The sequence below is a fragment of the Geotrypetes seraphini genome, chromosome 3, assembly GCF_902459505.1.
Source record: "Geotrypetes seraphini chromosome 3, aGeoSer1.1, whole genome shotgun sequence".
Classification (NCBI taxonomy): domain Eukaryota; kingdom Metazoa; phylum Chordata; class Amphibia; order Gymnophiona; family Dermophiidae; genus Geotrypetes; species Geotrypetes seraphini.
Genome location: NC_047086.1, coordinates 345,912,660 through 345,928,247, shown reverse-complemented (window position 1 = coordinate 345,928,247; position 15,588 = coordinate 345,912,660). Strand labels below are relative to the sequence as shown.

Here is a 15,588-nt window from a genome sequence, read left to right as displayed (position 1 = left end):
TGGTATACTTTTCATACATTTTTGAATAGGAGACCAATGTCATCTAAGCGACTTTATGTTCAGTAAAAGGATAATGAGAGTCAATGAGGTTGAAATTTCAGTCCACAGCCTATAGCAGAGTAAGCTTCTAATATCTCCTTATATACTCAGCAGCCCTCCAAATTCCAGCCCTCTTTTTAATCTCAAATTAGCGGCCTCTTTTATAAAGCCTCGCGGAAACAGCCCCGAAGCCCTCTAAGGGCGCCTTTTACAAAGGTGTACTAGCTGTTTAACATGCGTAATAGCACGCACACTAAACTGCCGGACGCACTAGCCGCTACCACCTCCTCTTGAGCAGGTGGTAGTTTTTGGCCAGCGCGGGGGTTAGCGCGTGATGAAAAGTCACGCGCATTAACTCCGCTAGCGCGGCTTTGTAAAAGAGGCCGCTATAGGTGTCTCAGGCCGTTTATTTTGGGTAACACTAGTCTTCTACCCTACCTTATACATTATATTTCATTACTTCAGTATTAGCAAACGAATATACTGTATTAGCAATATTTTTGACAGAAGCATTTATACTTTTGAATCACTAAATACCTTTAAATTTATGAGGAAAAGAAGCTGCAGAAATAATGTTTTAGATCTTCAATGAAATATTAATTTTAAAAAGAAAAAGGAAATGAAGCAATGGAGCGGACTGCTGGGCACGATGGACCTGTGGTCTGACTCAGCAGAGGCGATGCTTATGTTCTTATGTTTTAAGGCTCTGAACCACCTTAGCAACCAGTTAGATCCATATTTATCAAACTCTAGCAAGATAATCCATGTATCAGAATTAAAGCAAAAACAAGAGAAAATGTATCACATGTCCTGTCAGCCTTCCCCACTGAATTGAGATGTTCTACACAGAATTTAGCACTGTTGTTTTTGAAAATGACAGCAGAAAAAGACTTTCTTCTTCTAATGCCTCTTTCAAGTTCTGTCACAGTCCTGTAATATACCGGACCTATGAGCTGGTTTTGGTCTCTTATGTATTTCATTATTTTTATTCCACTACAAAAGGCACAAATAGAAACAGAGGAAAACATGCCCAGTTACACAACATATACCGAGAAAAAAAAACAACAAAACAAAGCCACATAAAAAAGCACGCACATCTGCGAAAAAAACATATATAAATATAACGCAAATACATACACATATGAATCCAATATCATGCATAGCCACACTTACATAAACACATATAAAAGACGAATACAGACGCACGTAATTGTGCCTTAGGGGGGAGAAGGAAAGCATAGCAGCAGCCGAGAAGCAAAGGTGATGGGCGGTTGCAGGGAGCTGTCCGTTCAGCACCACGCGGTCTGGGGTGAGCGGCAGTCATTTCCCTCCTCCGCGTCCCACGCCAGGAAAGGTCTCTGAGCAGACTGTCCGCAAACAAGCTCACATTAAGCCCTAAAGCTAACTAGGAACCGACCTTCTCTTTGTGTCGGGCTGCTCCTTTCCTGAACGCCGCGGCTCCGCTGAGCCCAACGGGAAGCGCTGAGACTGTGGCCGAAGTGGAAGTTATTAATGAGGAGATTAGCCCGTTATTGGCCTACTTACCATCAATCGCCATGATGTTTCAGGGCTGGACCGTACCATGCCGGCAGAAAGATAGAGGGGATACTAGCGGCATTGGCGACTCTAGGGAAAACCATTTGTAAACAAGGGGGAGCACTGGTTTTTCTTCGTTTTGTTTTGCTAAACAAAACAAAACAAAAAATCCCAAAGGAGCCAGCTTCGAAATTTAGAAGCCAGCTTCCACGTTTATTTCTCTTCGAAACCTTTGTGAGAACAGGCCTCAAGGAAACATATAAAATAAAGTATCATACACCGAACCAGCCATTCCAGGCTCAATCAGCACTCTCGAATGCCGTGTTACACTTTTTGGGAACCGGAGGGAAACACTATGTGGATGGTGTGCAGAAAAAAAAGTATCCCCAAGAGGGGTAGTTTCTGTTTCTAAATACTAGTGATAACGAAGACGGCTTGATCGGAAGGCCACCATGAGGAGATGGAAGGAACCAAGTATACAGCAAAGACTGTATTGAGCAGATTGGATCCCTTAGGAATAGACCGTTAAATGATAGTGATTTTGAGGTAGAATGTTCAGTGGGTGAAGGAAGGGAGTGGGAGATAGAATGAAGGGGATAAGGGAGTAGGAGAAAATGATAAAAGCAGTCCGCTTGTTGGAAGCGATAGCCTAATGCGAAAGGCATGGGGTAGTTTTGTTCTTTCTTCGAGCCTGTATTTTCAGATATTTTTTTTTCTTTTATATTTTTGGAAGCAAATTCTTAAAAAATCCTGAAAACCCAACTTAATATGACAGTGCCAGCATCTAATAGATTTAGAATTATCTATTTTTTGTAAACGAACTGGGGTCCAGAAAATCCTATGCAATAAAAATGTCTCATAGATGCTGACGCTATACATTTCAATCTCCAAGTCCAAATTCGTGGCCAATGAGATACAGAAATATACTGTTTTATCTTGATGCTCCAAATATCTCCAAGACTATTTTTTGGTTTTTTATTTAAAAATTCAGAAATCAATTTATACCACTGGGCAGTCTGATGCCCTACTAGATCTGTCTGGTAGCAGAGGATCTGCAAGCTGTAATAGGTTTTTAAATTTTTCCATTCAGGGAACCCACTCTAAATAGCCTGCTTCAACTGCAACCACCTATATTGTTGAGACTTTAAAATGCCAAATGATTGTTGCAGCTGTGAAAAATCAAGCAGTTTTTCATTAGACATAACATCATCTAATGTCCAAATACCTGCCTGCATCCAATTCTTCCAGGCGATCCCAGCACCGGCTATTTGAATCTTGAAGTTTAACCATAAGGACTGCAAAGTAGAACTCATAATAGGAACCTCTGTTAGTTTGTCAATAAATTAAATTGTTTTCCATGTATCCAATAAAATTATGTTGTCCTTAACATGTCTAGGTAATCTGGTACTTAGGTACATGAGATAGTCGCATAGGGGACATAATTTTCAATTCAAGATATATCCAATCCGGCAGATGTTCCATGAGCTCAGGGAGGATCCTTGACACATTATATAGGCTTGATGATACCTTTAAAAATTGGGAAAAATTTACCCCACCCTCCGCCATTGGTTTTTGTAAAGATACTAAAGCAATTCTTGCATTTTTCCCCCAGCCAAATAAATTTTGTCAGAATACTATTTAGCTTTTATAAAATAAACTGGCAACATGCCCATTTGGTAACAAACCACAGGCAAAATCATCATTTTGACCGTTTGAACTCTCCCCCACCAAGACAAATATACAGGGTTCCATTGCTCATACATTTCCGTGACCTTTGACAATAAGGATTTTTCATTTACTTTCATCATTTCTTCCAATGTACTTTTTATCCAAATAGCTAAATATTTTATACCATCTTCCTTCCATATAAAAGGAAACACATCAAATAATCCTTTTGCACAATGTACATTTAATGGAAGAGCCTCTGATTTATTCCAGTTTATTTTGTAACCAGAGAATTTTCCAAATCTATCTATCAAATCCAGTAAATGTAGAATGGTCGACTCAGGATTCCTCAAATGAATCAAAATATCATCTGCATATGCAGAGACTTTAAATTCCCAACCTGCATAAGGAATACCTCGTATCTCCTCCGCTTGTTCAATAGCCAAAAATAAAGGTTCCAGAACAATATCAAATAGCAAAGGAGACACTGTTTTATGGGAACACCGCTATGGGTGGCAGAGGGGTTTTTGCCTGGAAAGATTGATTCTCGCTATACTGCCTGGGCGCATCAGGGTCTATCTAATTTGGGAGAGTTCATTGAGGATGGTCAGGTCTTGGCTTTTTTGGACTTGGTGAAGGTTTATGATCTGAACCCAAGAGATTATTTTAGTATAGGCAAGTGAAAGATTTTATACAACAAAAGGCCCTTGGTGATTTTCAAAATATAAACCCCCTCTTAGAATGGGCTCTCAGTAGTAGTAATGGAAAGGGGTATGTATCTCAATTTTATAGAGCTCTTCTCCAACAAAATGCTCGCCCTATTAAATTTATATCACAGTGGGAAGGTTTGCTTGGTCAAACTTATCCTACCCCTCATTGGGAGAAGCTGTTTCAGAATCTGTTACATACCTCAATTGCGAGTTCCTTGGTGGAAAATAAATATAAAATGCTTTACCAGTGGTACCTAACCTTGGTATGACTGCATAATGTATTCACAGATTTCTGATCTGTGTTGGCGGAATTGTGGGCAGCAAAGCTCCTTTCTTCATGTGTGGTGGGATTGCCTAAAAGTCACCCCCTATTGGGATATGGTGTTTTATTACTCTCTGAGATTTTGCATAGACCTGTTTAAAAATTTATGGGGAGTGCTCTATTACATATACCACCTTTGGCACTGCCACATAAGTATTTTAAGCTTGCCTTTCATGTATATATGGCTAGCCAACTTCTGTTGGCAGCGCACTGGAAACAGATCCATCCCCCATCTAGGCGGCAATTTGGAGGGCTGACCAACCAGGGGGCCAGGCCGTCGGCTGAGGCACCTCTACAAAAATATGGGAAGGTGGGGAGAAGGACCCAGAATGAGACCCACCAAGTTTAACACCCCTGACGTCGGACGGATCCCCAAACAGGACCCGTCCACGCTCTATCCGGCATAAAAAGGGAACCAGGAGTCCAAAAACAAAGTTCCAACAGTGCTAAGAGGGGAGCCAAAATTAGCCTTACCACCTGCTACCATAGACTGAGGAAGACTGTATTAGTAGAGGGAAAGCTGTATTAATATACAAGTTTGATCTCAGTCTCCACCTGCTGGTAGCAGTGAGGTATAATACCCATCCGTAAAGGAACTATAACAGTCTATAAAGCAATACAGAAACCACCTTTGGCACTGCCACATAAATATTTTTTATTTATTTATTCATTCATTTATTTAGCCCGTCCTCCCAAAGGAGCCCAGGTTACAGGAGTACACTCATAGTATGGGTAGGACAAACTTTAGTGAGAAATACAGACTAAAATTTACAGTATAGACAAGGGGGTTTAGATTACAGCATTTACAGTGAAGACATAATATACAGATTAAAAAATACAGACTTAGTAGGCATAGGGTGGATTAAATTGCACCACGTACAGTGTAGATGTAACATGGAGGTGACATAACTTTCCTAGTAGATGGGTGTATCTTTGTTGTCGGAGAATATGGTGGTAATTCAGGTTATATTTGCGGTAGCCTGCGAGTTTAGAGAGGTCGTTTGGTGTATTAGGCAGTGTCTTTTAGATCCATCTGCCCAGGGTATAGATGTGGGTTGCTAAGGAGCTAGGTTTGTAAAGAGAAAGGTTTTCACGGCTTTCCTGAAGTTCCAAAGACTGTCTAGTGATCTAATGGATGGGGGGGATGATGTGTGCCATAATCTGGGTATGTAATGAGAATAAAAGCGTCTTTGGGCTGTCTCAGACGTGAGCGAGCGACCAGGTGGCAGGATCAGTCATTTTTCTATTTGAGATCTCAGTGATCGGTTGGGGACATAAGATTGTAGTTTTGATGCTATGTAGTTTGGTGTCATCTTGTGGAAAGTCTTGAAGGCTAACACCAAGGCTTTGAAGGCGCATCGTTTTTGGACAGGCAGCCAGTGCATGGAAGTTAGTGCAGGGGTGATGTGATCGCAGAAGCCCAGGTTTTTTAGGAGTCAGATTGCGGCATTTTGCACCCCTGGGAGACGGGAGAATGTTTTTGCTGGTAGGCCCACAAATAGAAAGTTGCAGTAATCTAGTCGGGATAATACAAACACATATAGTAGCTGAGCAAAATCGCTTTCTGAAAAATAGACACGGATGCACTTTAGTTGGCGGAGATAATAGAAAGAGGAAGACACTATTTTTGATACGTGGTCTGAGAGTGACAGGTTTGAGTCGAGAATCACTCCTAGGCTGTGGATGTTGTCTTTGGCTGTGAGGGTGTCATTTTCCCAAGAAAGAGATGGGCGGGGTAGGTGCAAGTGGCCTTGTGTACCCAGAGAAGTTCTGTTTTTGATGCATTTAGCTGAAGTTTATTTGCAGTCATCCAGTTTTTTTATTTCTGTTAGGCAGCAGGGAAGTTTTTTTAGTTGTGCATCTCGGTGTTGACCTAGGGGGAGGTAGAGCTATATGTCGTCTGCATACGAGTGGATTTTGATTTGCTATTTTTTCTGCGATGTCAAGTACTGGTTTAACATATAGGTTGAAGAGGAGTGGGGATAGTAATGCACACTGGGGCACGCTGTAGCAGAGGTTTTGGTTCTGATAAGGAGGGCTCCAGTAGTACTTTCTGAGACCTTTTGTTCAAGGAAGAGGAGAACCATGCCAGTGCAACATCATGGATTTCGATCGAATATAGACTGGATAGGAGGAGCGAGTGGGTGATAGTATCGAAGGCTGCGCTCAGGTCTAGTAGGACCAGCAGTGTGTCTTTTCCCTCATCAAGGATTTTCTAGCAGTCATCTATGATGTCTAGAAGCACTGTTTCTGTGCTGTGGTGCTTCCTGAATCTTGATTGGAAGTTGGAGAGGGAGGTGTTTGTTTCCATGAAGTCTCGTAGTTGTGTGAGCACTATCTTTTCTAGTATTTTTGAGAAAAATGGGAGATTTGAGTTTGGTCTATAGCTGCTTGGATCCATGGTGGGTTTTTTCATGTATTTATGGCTAGCCGACTTCTGTTGGCTGCGCACTGGAAACAGATCCATCCCCCATCTAGGCGGCAATTTCTTTGTAAATTGGATTTTATTTCCGTATGTCTACGTCGACAGCTCTGGTGAATAATCATGCCTCACTCTTATTTAAGATTTGGAACCCTTATATAAAATGGACGGAACACTCTACTGAGTCATGCATAGACCATGTGGTTATCTCTTCATGCCTATCTACCTATGTACTGAAGAACTACTGTATATGTTGAAACTGATGGGCTGCGATGGTTCTCTCTTTTGTTTCTATGCTGATATGTTATGTTGGCTGTACTACTTTTGAAAAATTATATTAAAAAAAAAATTCCCAAGTTTATGAGGACAGTTTACAAAATCTTTTTATTTTGAATTTCTTACACTACATAATTAACATAATTGTTTGCAGTGGCATGTAACCTGCAGACCCTTCACTAACTGAAGAATCCAAAGGTAGAGAATAAACACTTGTACATCTCAAAGTCTAGACATAATATTAGTGTTAAAGAAAAACTGTAAAAAGGAATTTAACTCTGGAATAAATATACTTGTCATGGTTATTGCTGCTAAAATATGTATTTGAAAAAAGATGATTATAAATTTTAATGTTCTAGGTAGAAGACATTTTTAACAGAAGCACGTCAGCTCTCTAAAATAAAGAGAATTTAAGAAAATAAATGTATGTAATGGTCAATTAGGAATTAAAGGCTTATTCGATTACTCATCTAGGGAGGGGGGGAATATACTGTGTATCATTATTTGTTTGAATGTAAGTGCTGTTTAATGCATTAATTGATTGTATATTCTTTGCACTTTGCAATTGATTTGAAAATTAATAAAGAATAATAAAAAAAAAAGTATATACATCACAAATTCAGTTGTTCGCCTTCCCTTCGCTAAAACTTTGTCATCTCAAAAGATTCCTAGACAAAACCTTCGCCTTCCAAGCAGCTAAGCTGAACCCATGGCTAGCCCAAATGATACTCGAGGCCCCCACTTACCTCGGCTTCAGAAAATTACTCAAAACTTACCTATTCAGCAAACAAGACCTTTAACCGTCCCCCCCTCCTGCAATAACACCTTGCCCCTCGCTCTGCTCTTCTCCTCCTTCATGATAGCTTCTCTCTTCCCTATCTTCTATCCTCTTCCTTCATCATCTGTCAAGTTCGGTTAAATTTGTTGTAAATCTGATAAATTGTTGTAAATCTGCATTTCAACGTGGATCCTAATCTAATTGATGTGAACCACCTAGAACTCGCTGGGTATTGCGGTATATAAGAATAAAATTATTATTATTATTATAAATACCTTCTGCTACTAGTCATTTCACTAATAGGTACAACCTTACACAACTCTACAATGCTTAACTATCCAGTAGAAGAAAACAGGAGAATAAATTAAGAATACTGTTCCATTTTTTCAAATTTTACATTTTTTTTGAAAAACACATTGAAATTTATAAAAATATAGAACTTCTTTATGGGCTATTCTTCCAGGCCCAGGCAGTTATCACTCATTTTCTCCTGTGACAAACAGATGCACATTTTTCTTGGAGTGTAACATCTGAGCTGCCCTATCTGTTCCTACTATGGCAGCCAATCGCTGGGCATCATACTTGCAGTAGAGGACAGTGCAGGTCCATGTTGCTTCCTCACCACAGCCTGTTGCCTTCATCATGTTACAAACCTCACTGTAGAAATGTGGGTAGGTCGGCAATTCATAGAAAATAAGATTTTTAATGCCTTTCAGTGTGTACCTAAATTAAAAAACAAATTGTAAATATTCCATTTTCATTCCAAACAAACAAACAAAAAAAAATCTTACTGCAACACAATAGCCATTTAATATTTTATCATGTGCAAACCTTAACAAGGCATTAGCTTTATCTCCAACTATTCCAACACACCAACTTCCCTAACCCCACTTAACAAAAACTGCAATCCATTACAGCTACTATGTCATTTGTAACTAGCTCTAAATAGCGAATCATTCCAGGCACCAGTCTGAATATCAGCTGGTACCCTATTAACTTCCACACGACTGCATCCACCTGTATAAGCAATGCCAAAGCAAGGACACAGCCCGACACTGAATATCTGGTCTTTTTCGAAGCTGCGTTTAAGTCCTAACCCTTCCTACTTGTAATATACTATATCTGCTTCTCATTCCCTTTGTAGCCCCTTACCCTCTTTACCTCTTCATCCATTTGTATTTCCCTTCATGAGCAGCACATTGATTCACCCTTTGGTCCTGTGTGTCTGTCAATATTAACTTGAAAGCTCTTTTGAGCAGGGACAGTCTCTTATGTGTTTAATGCACAGTGCTGCGTGCCTATTGTAGCGCTATAGAAATAATAAATAAGTTGTAGTAGTTAATTCAGCCTGTGGCTATCAGTGGCTTAAAAACTGAATACAGCAGGCTGAATATTGGTCCCAAATTTTTGTAGTTTAATAGAAATTGTTAGGAAGAGTGTATACAATGGCCAAGCCACCCCCAGCTCCAAATTGTCCTATTCCTGACTCTCTCCCCAACTGACTGCCTGGAGTTGTAGTTCTGATTTGTTATTTTAGTTTTCCTTCAGTAAAAGGAAAAATTAGGTTCTTACCTGCTAATTTTCTTTGTTAGCTTGTAGACTGGTATAGTCTTTACAAATGGGTTATATACCTCACTGCTACCAACAGGTGGAGATTAAGCACAAACTTGTATATCAGTATAGCTTCCCCTCTTGCAATCCAGTCTGCCGAATAGCCAAGCAGAACCTAGGAAAGACTTCAACTGAAAACAGTATAACACACTCCGAACAGGAGTGGAAAAAAACAACAAATACTTATAAACTATTGTTGGAACATGTGTAGAACTGAATCTTGGTAAAGAAAACATCCTCACAGCTCATCAGCTAAGCCAGATGAGCCATAGCCGCTGTTCTTACTTCTCCCCGGCCCTAGAAAAACTCTAGAACCCACAGAAAAACCAAAATCTGCATGCGAGCAAAACAAAAACCTGCAATCATCATACAAAGACAGGCAGGGGGGGGACTATACCAGTCTACAAGCTAACAGAAAGAAAATTAGCAGGTAAGAACCTAATTTCTCCTTCTGTATCGCTTGGTAGACTGGTCCTTACGAATGGGACGTACCAAAGCAGTACCCATTAAGAGTGGGACCCCTGAAGGGACGACATCAGAACACATTCACCAAATACCATGTCCCGACGCACTTGAACATCCACACGGTAGTGTCTTACAAAGGAATGCAAAGAAGACCAAACTGCAGCCTTGCAAATATCCACTGGAGGCAGCAGAGAACATTCAGCCCAAGAAGCTACCTGACCCCTAGTGGAATGAGCCTTAAAAAATTCTGGAACAGGCTTCTTCTTCAGAAGATAAGCGAAAGCAATAGTCTCTTTGATCCAGCACGCACTAGTAACCTTAGAAGCGCCATCCCCTTTACGAGGACCCCTGAGAAGGACAAAGAGATGATCTGATTTCCTGATCTCCTGGGTCCTCTGCACATAAGAGTGAAGGACATAGAAACATAGAGTATAATGGCAGAAGAGGGCTGGCGGCCCAACAAGTCTGCCCACTCGAGACCCCTCCCTCCCTGGATTACCCATCTTTTATGCATAACGCTGTAGCACCCCCACCTGTTTGTCCCATCGATTTTTGAAGTCGAGTACACTACTAGCCTCGACCACCTGGCGTGGAAGTTTATTCCATTTATCAATCACCCACTCGATGAAGAAGTACTTCCTGGTGTCACCATGAAATCTTCCCCCCTTAAGTTTTAGCGGATGCCCCCTTGTTGCAGTGGGACCCGTAAGAAAAAATATATCTTCCTCCACTTAATTGCGACCCGTGATGTATTTGAATGTCTCTATCATGTCCCCCCTTTCTCTGTGCTCCTCGAGAGAATATAAGCGCAATCTGGTCAGACGTTCTTCATATGGGATGTCCTTAAGTCCTGAGACCATCCTAGTGGCCATTCTCTGGACCCGACTGACATCCAACTTGCGCAGCTGTCTCTGCTTGGAAGAGCCCTCCCAGCTACCCAACACCGGGAGGACCACTGCCTGATTGGCAAGAAGGGTATTACAACCAGAACGAAAGAAGTTATCCTGCCGTTGTATCGGGCAATGGTGCGCCCGCATCTGGAGTACTGCGTCCAGTACTGGTCGCCGTACCTTAAGAAGGATATGGCGTTACTCAAGAGGGTTCAGAGGAGAGCGACACGTCTGATAAAAGGGATGGAAAACTTTTCATACGCTGAGAGATTGGAGAAACTGGGTCTCTTTTCCCTGGAGAAGAGACTTAGAGGGGATATGATAGAGACTTACAAGATCATGAAGGACATAGAGAGAGTAGAGAGGGATAGATTCTTCAAACTTTCAAAAAAAATAAAAGAACAAGAGGGCATTCGGAAAAGTTGAAAGAGGACAGATTCAAAACGAATGCTAGGAAGTTCCAACATGTGGAATGCGCTTCCAGAGGACGTAATAGGGCAGATTACGGTACTGGGGTTTAAGAAAGGATTGGACAATTTCCTGTTGGAAAAGGGGATAGAGGGGTATAGATAGAGGATTACTGTACAGGTCCTGAACCTGTTGGGCCACCGCATGAGCGGACTGCTGGGCACGATGGACCTCAGGTCTGACCCAGCGGAGGCATTGCTTATGTTCTTATGTAAAAGAAGAAACTACCTTTGGCAGAAAAGAAGGAACAGGCCTCAAGACAACCCGCTCCCTAGAAAACTCCAAAAAGGGAGCCCTACAAGAGAAAACCTGCAGCTCAGAAACACGTCTAGCTGAAGTAATAGCCACCAAGAAGATCGCTTTAAGAATAAGGTCCTTCAAAGAGCAGTCGCCCAATGGTTCAAAAGGAGGGTGCACTAGAACTGACAGAACCAGATTCAGATCCCAAGAAAGAACAGAGGGTCGTACGGGAGGCTTGAGCAATTTGGCCACCCGCAAGAAGCGAATCACATCAGGTATGGCAGTCAAACGCTGACCTTTCAACAACTCACAAAAGGCTGACAAGGCCGTAAGCTGAACCCGGAGAGAAGACCAAGCCAGTCCCCTATCCAGGCCATCCTGCAAGAACTCTAAGATGTTAGGCAGGGAAGTGCGAAAAGAGACCACTCCACGCGCATCACACCACTCATCAAATAGACACCAAACCCTCACATAAGCCTGAGAGGTGGAAAACCTCCAGGACCCCAAGAGAGGTAAGATCACTTTATCTGAATACCCCTTCTTACCTAGGTGACCCCATTCAAAAGCCAAGCCATAAGACAAAAGGGACCCGGATCGAACATTGGAATGGGACCCTGAGTCAGAAGGTCATCCAAGAGAGGCAGAGGAAGAGGATCCACCACCAGATGCCTCACCAGATCCGCATACCACGGTCGTCGAGGCCAATCCGGAGCCACCAGAACCACGAGGCTTGGATGGCGAATTATGCAGAGAAGAACTCTGTCCACTAATGGCCACGGAGGGAATACATACAACAGCCCCTCTATTGGCATTGGTTGAACCAGAGCTTCCAGGCCTTTGGCCTGACTGTCTCTGCGACGACTGAAGAAGTGGGGTGTTTTGGCGTTGACACCTGTGGCCATCAGGTCCATGAGGGCTGACCCCAAGACTGCACTATCAACTGAAAAGCCACCAGACTGAGACACCATTCTCCAGGATCTAGCACGTGACGACTTAGGAAGTCCTCTTGAACATTCTCCACTCCAGCTATGTGGGAAGCTGATATTTCTTGAAGGTGCAACTCCGCCCAGACCATGAGCAGAGTTGCCTCCGGTGCCTCCAAAGTGTTCCTGGAGCCCCCCTGATTGACATAGGCCACCTCCGTGGCATTGTCTGACAGAACCTTGACTGACTTGCCCATCAGAAAGCACTGGAAGGCTAGCAACATCAGACGGATGGCTCTGATCTCCAAGACATTGATCGACCAAGAAGCTTCCTCCGTGAACCAGGTGCCCTGAGCTGAGTGACCTAGACACTGAGCTCCCCAACCGAGAAGACTGGCATCCGTGAGCAACACTGGCCACTGCAGCTGATCCAGACTTGCCCCTTGTACAAGATGGAGGATCTGGAGCCACCAACGAAGACTGCCCCAAGCTATGTCCGGAAGCGGAACAGAGGGATCTAGACTGTGCCTCTGAGGCGACCACCTCCGAAGAAGAGCATACTGGAGAACACATGTGGGCCCGCGACCATATCACTACATCGAGGAAAACCACCATCGACCCCAAGACTTGGAGGAAATCCTGTGCTCGAGGACACTGGGATGCCATAAGCAGACGAATCTGAGATTGCAATTTGTTTATCCGGGCCTCCGTAAGGAAGACCTTCCCCAAGGAGATGTTAAACAGCATGCCTAGATACACCAGCCGCTGAGAGGGAGACAGCCAGCTCTTGGCAAGGTTTGACCAACTATCCCAGCGACTGCAGAAACTCCCCACCCAAGCCGTGACCCGGGTGCTCTCCTGTAACAACTTTTCTCGAATCAACTAGGCATCCAGGTAGGGACGAAATAGAATGTCCTCTTTGCGCAACGCCGCCAGATCAACCACCATCACCTTGGTGAAAGTCCGTGTAGCTGTGGCCAGACTAAAGGGAAGTGCACAGAACTGATAATGTTGCCCCAAGATCGCAAAGCGCAGGAAGCAATGATGGGAGGCCTGAATAGGAATGTGCAAGTAGGCCTCGATCAGATCTAGAGAGGTCAGAAACTCCCCTGATTGAACTGCCAGAATCACAGACTGCAGAGTTTCCATGCGGAACAAAGGCTATTGAAAAGCCCTGTTGACTCCCTTCAAATCCAGGATGGGCTGAAAGGTCCCTTTTTTCTTTGGAACCACAAAGTAAATCAAGTACCAACCTGTGCCCCATTCCCGCGGGGGAGCTGGAACCACCGAGTGGAGATCCCACAATCTTTGAAGGGTCTGGCGAAAGGCCTGCTGCTTCCAAGCCACCTGTGAGGGAGAAGCGAGAAAATGATCTGGCAAGGAACAGGCAAACTCCAGAGCATAACCGTACCGAATCACCTCCAGAACCCACTGATCGGACGTGATGTCTGCCCACTTTGGATAAAAATCCCTCAGCCAGGCGCCCACCGGAACCAAGATAGGCAAGGAGTCATTGGGTAGGACAGGTGACAGGGGACCCGGCGGGGGTGCTACCCACACTCCGGCGGGCCCCACAAAAGGACTGCATGCGCTGGAAGAACCTGCCTCTAGAGAGCCCAGGGGACTGAAAAAAGGCAGCCCTTCGACCAGGGCGGAAACGGTGGAAATCACACTCATAAGCAGCGCCACCTCGAGCCAGTGGCCTAGGCCTATCCTCAGACAAATGAGGCATTTTAGAATCAGTGAGAGTCTGAACCAACCAGACCAGGTCCTCGCCAAACAAGAAGGATCTCTTAAAAGGAAACTTTGTCAACTCAGCTTTGGACGCCGAGTCCACTGACCAAGCGAGAAGCCACAAGGTATGGCGAGCTGCCACTTCAAATGCCAACAACTTGGCAGAAGCTTGCAACAGGTCATATATGGCATCTGAAAGATAAGAAGCGCCCAATTCAATCATTGCCACCTCATACTTGAGCAATTCTCAATCCTCAGTTTTACAGTCAAGGACATGCTCGGCCCAGCGAAAACATGCCCATGCCAACAGCCCACCACACATTGCCGTTTGGACCGCCAGAGCTGTCACATCAAAACTCTGTTTTTAAGGAGGGACTCCAAATTACGCTGCTCCGGGTCCTTCAAGACTGCACCATCCTCAACAGGCTTTTTAGAGATGACTGAGAACACTGCATCCACTACAAGCGACTTCAGTGTCCCTATCCTCTTCAGGAATGGGATACAAGCAGGCCATGGAGTGTACAAAATGAAAGTCAGCTTCCGGCACCTGCCACTGTGCGAGCATAATATCCCGAATATTCTGATGCATAGGAAAAAGAGCAGGAAACAGCGGATCCCCTTCAGCAAGGGGTCCACTGTATGCGGGGGCTCCGACATGGTGTCCTCAAAGTGCAAAACCGAGGAGTCCTGAAAAATTAGCTCATGAAGCTCATCCTGCTGTAAAATGTGCACCAGAGATGCATCTTCGTCAGCTGGGGGGAAAGGGGGTGCTCGAACCCCTCGCTGGCAAAATCCGACCCTTCAAGAGAATCCTGGAAATCTTCTCAAGGTCCTCATCATTAACATCTTGATCCTCTGGGCCCAAATCCTCTGGTAGCAGTGAGGTATATAACCCATTCGTAAGGACTATACCAGTCTACCAAGTGATACAGAATGAGAATTGTAACACCAGGAAAGCCATGGGGGAACCCCAGGATTGGATTAGCCTGCAAACCCTAGTGATAAAACTTCAAATGTGGATTGCTTAAAAGAACAGTTAGAGTGATAGGAATGGAGGGATGGCCTAGTGGTTAAAGCTGCTGCCTCAGCATCCTGAGGCTGTGAGTTTGATCCCAGTCTGCTCCTTGTGACTCTGGGCAAGTAACGTAACACTCCATTGCACCAGATACCGCACTAAGATTGTGAGCCTGTCAACACAGAGAAAATACTTAAGAGTACCTGATTACTTATTCAATGCATTATAAGGCATCATAAGCCACTTTTGGTGAATTTCTTCAAGAAAAGGCAGTTAATAAACCTAAATAATAAATAAGACAAATTGGCCTTGCAATTTTTGATGTGCTTACATCAAAAGAAATGTAGGGAGGCAGACGAGAGCACAGCTGCTTTAAAATTCAGCATCTGTTCAGAATCCCTTTTAAATTTCAAATGTATCTTCCAAAAGGTAAAATTAGTAATTTCCAAGTTTGGACCAGGAGTATCAGAAGTTTCCTTTAAATCTGTCCTCTT

At 43.6% G+C, this 15,588-nt stretch overlaps 2 protein-coding genes across 4 annotated transcripts in view; both read right to left on the bottom strand.

The window, feature by feature from the left end:
* Positions 1 to 1,727, bottom strand: part of SYT14 (synaptotagmin 14) — a 235,797-nt gene extending 234,070 nt beyond the window's left edge. The window contains exon 1 of one of the 2 annotated variants that reach the window (XM_033939955.1): positions 1,585 to 1,727. In XM_033939955.1, the coding sequence (XP_033795846.1) occupies positions 1,585 to 1,597 (13 nt within the window). In that variant the 5' untranslated portion in view covers positions 1,598 to 1,727. The other variant, XM_033939956.1, reaches the window with a different exon arrangement.
* Positions 1,728 to 7,657: 5,930 nt separating this feature from the next.
* UTP25 (UTP25 small subunit processor component) overlaps positions 7,658 to 15,588 on the bottom strand; it is a 54,049-nt gene continuing 46,118 nt past the window's right edge. For both annotated transcript variants that reach the window (XM_033937057.1, XM_033937058.1), the window contains exon 12: positions 7,658 to 8,471. In XM_033937057.1, coding sequence (XP_033792948.1) covers positions 8,225 to 8,471 — 247 coding nt within the window. In that variant the 3' untranslated portion in view covers positions 7,658 to 8,224. The remainder of the gene's footprint in view (positions 8,472 to 15,588) is intronic.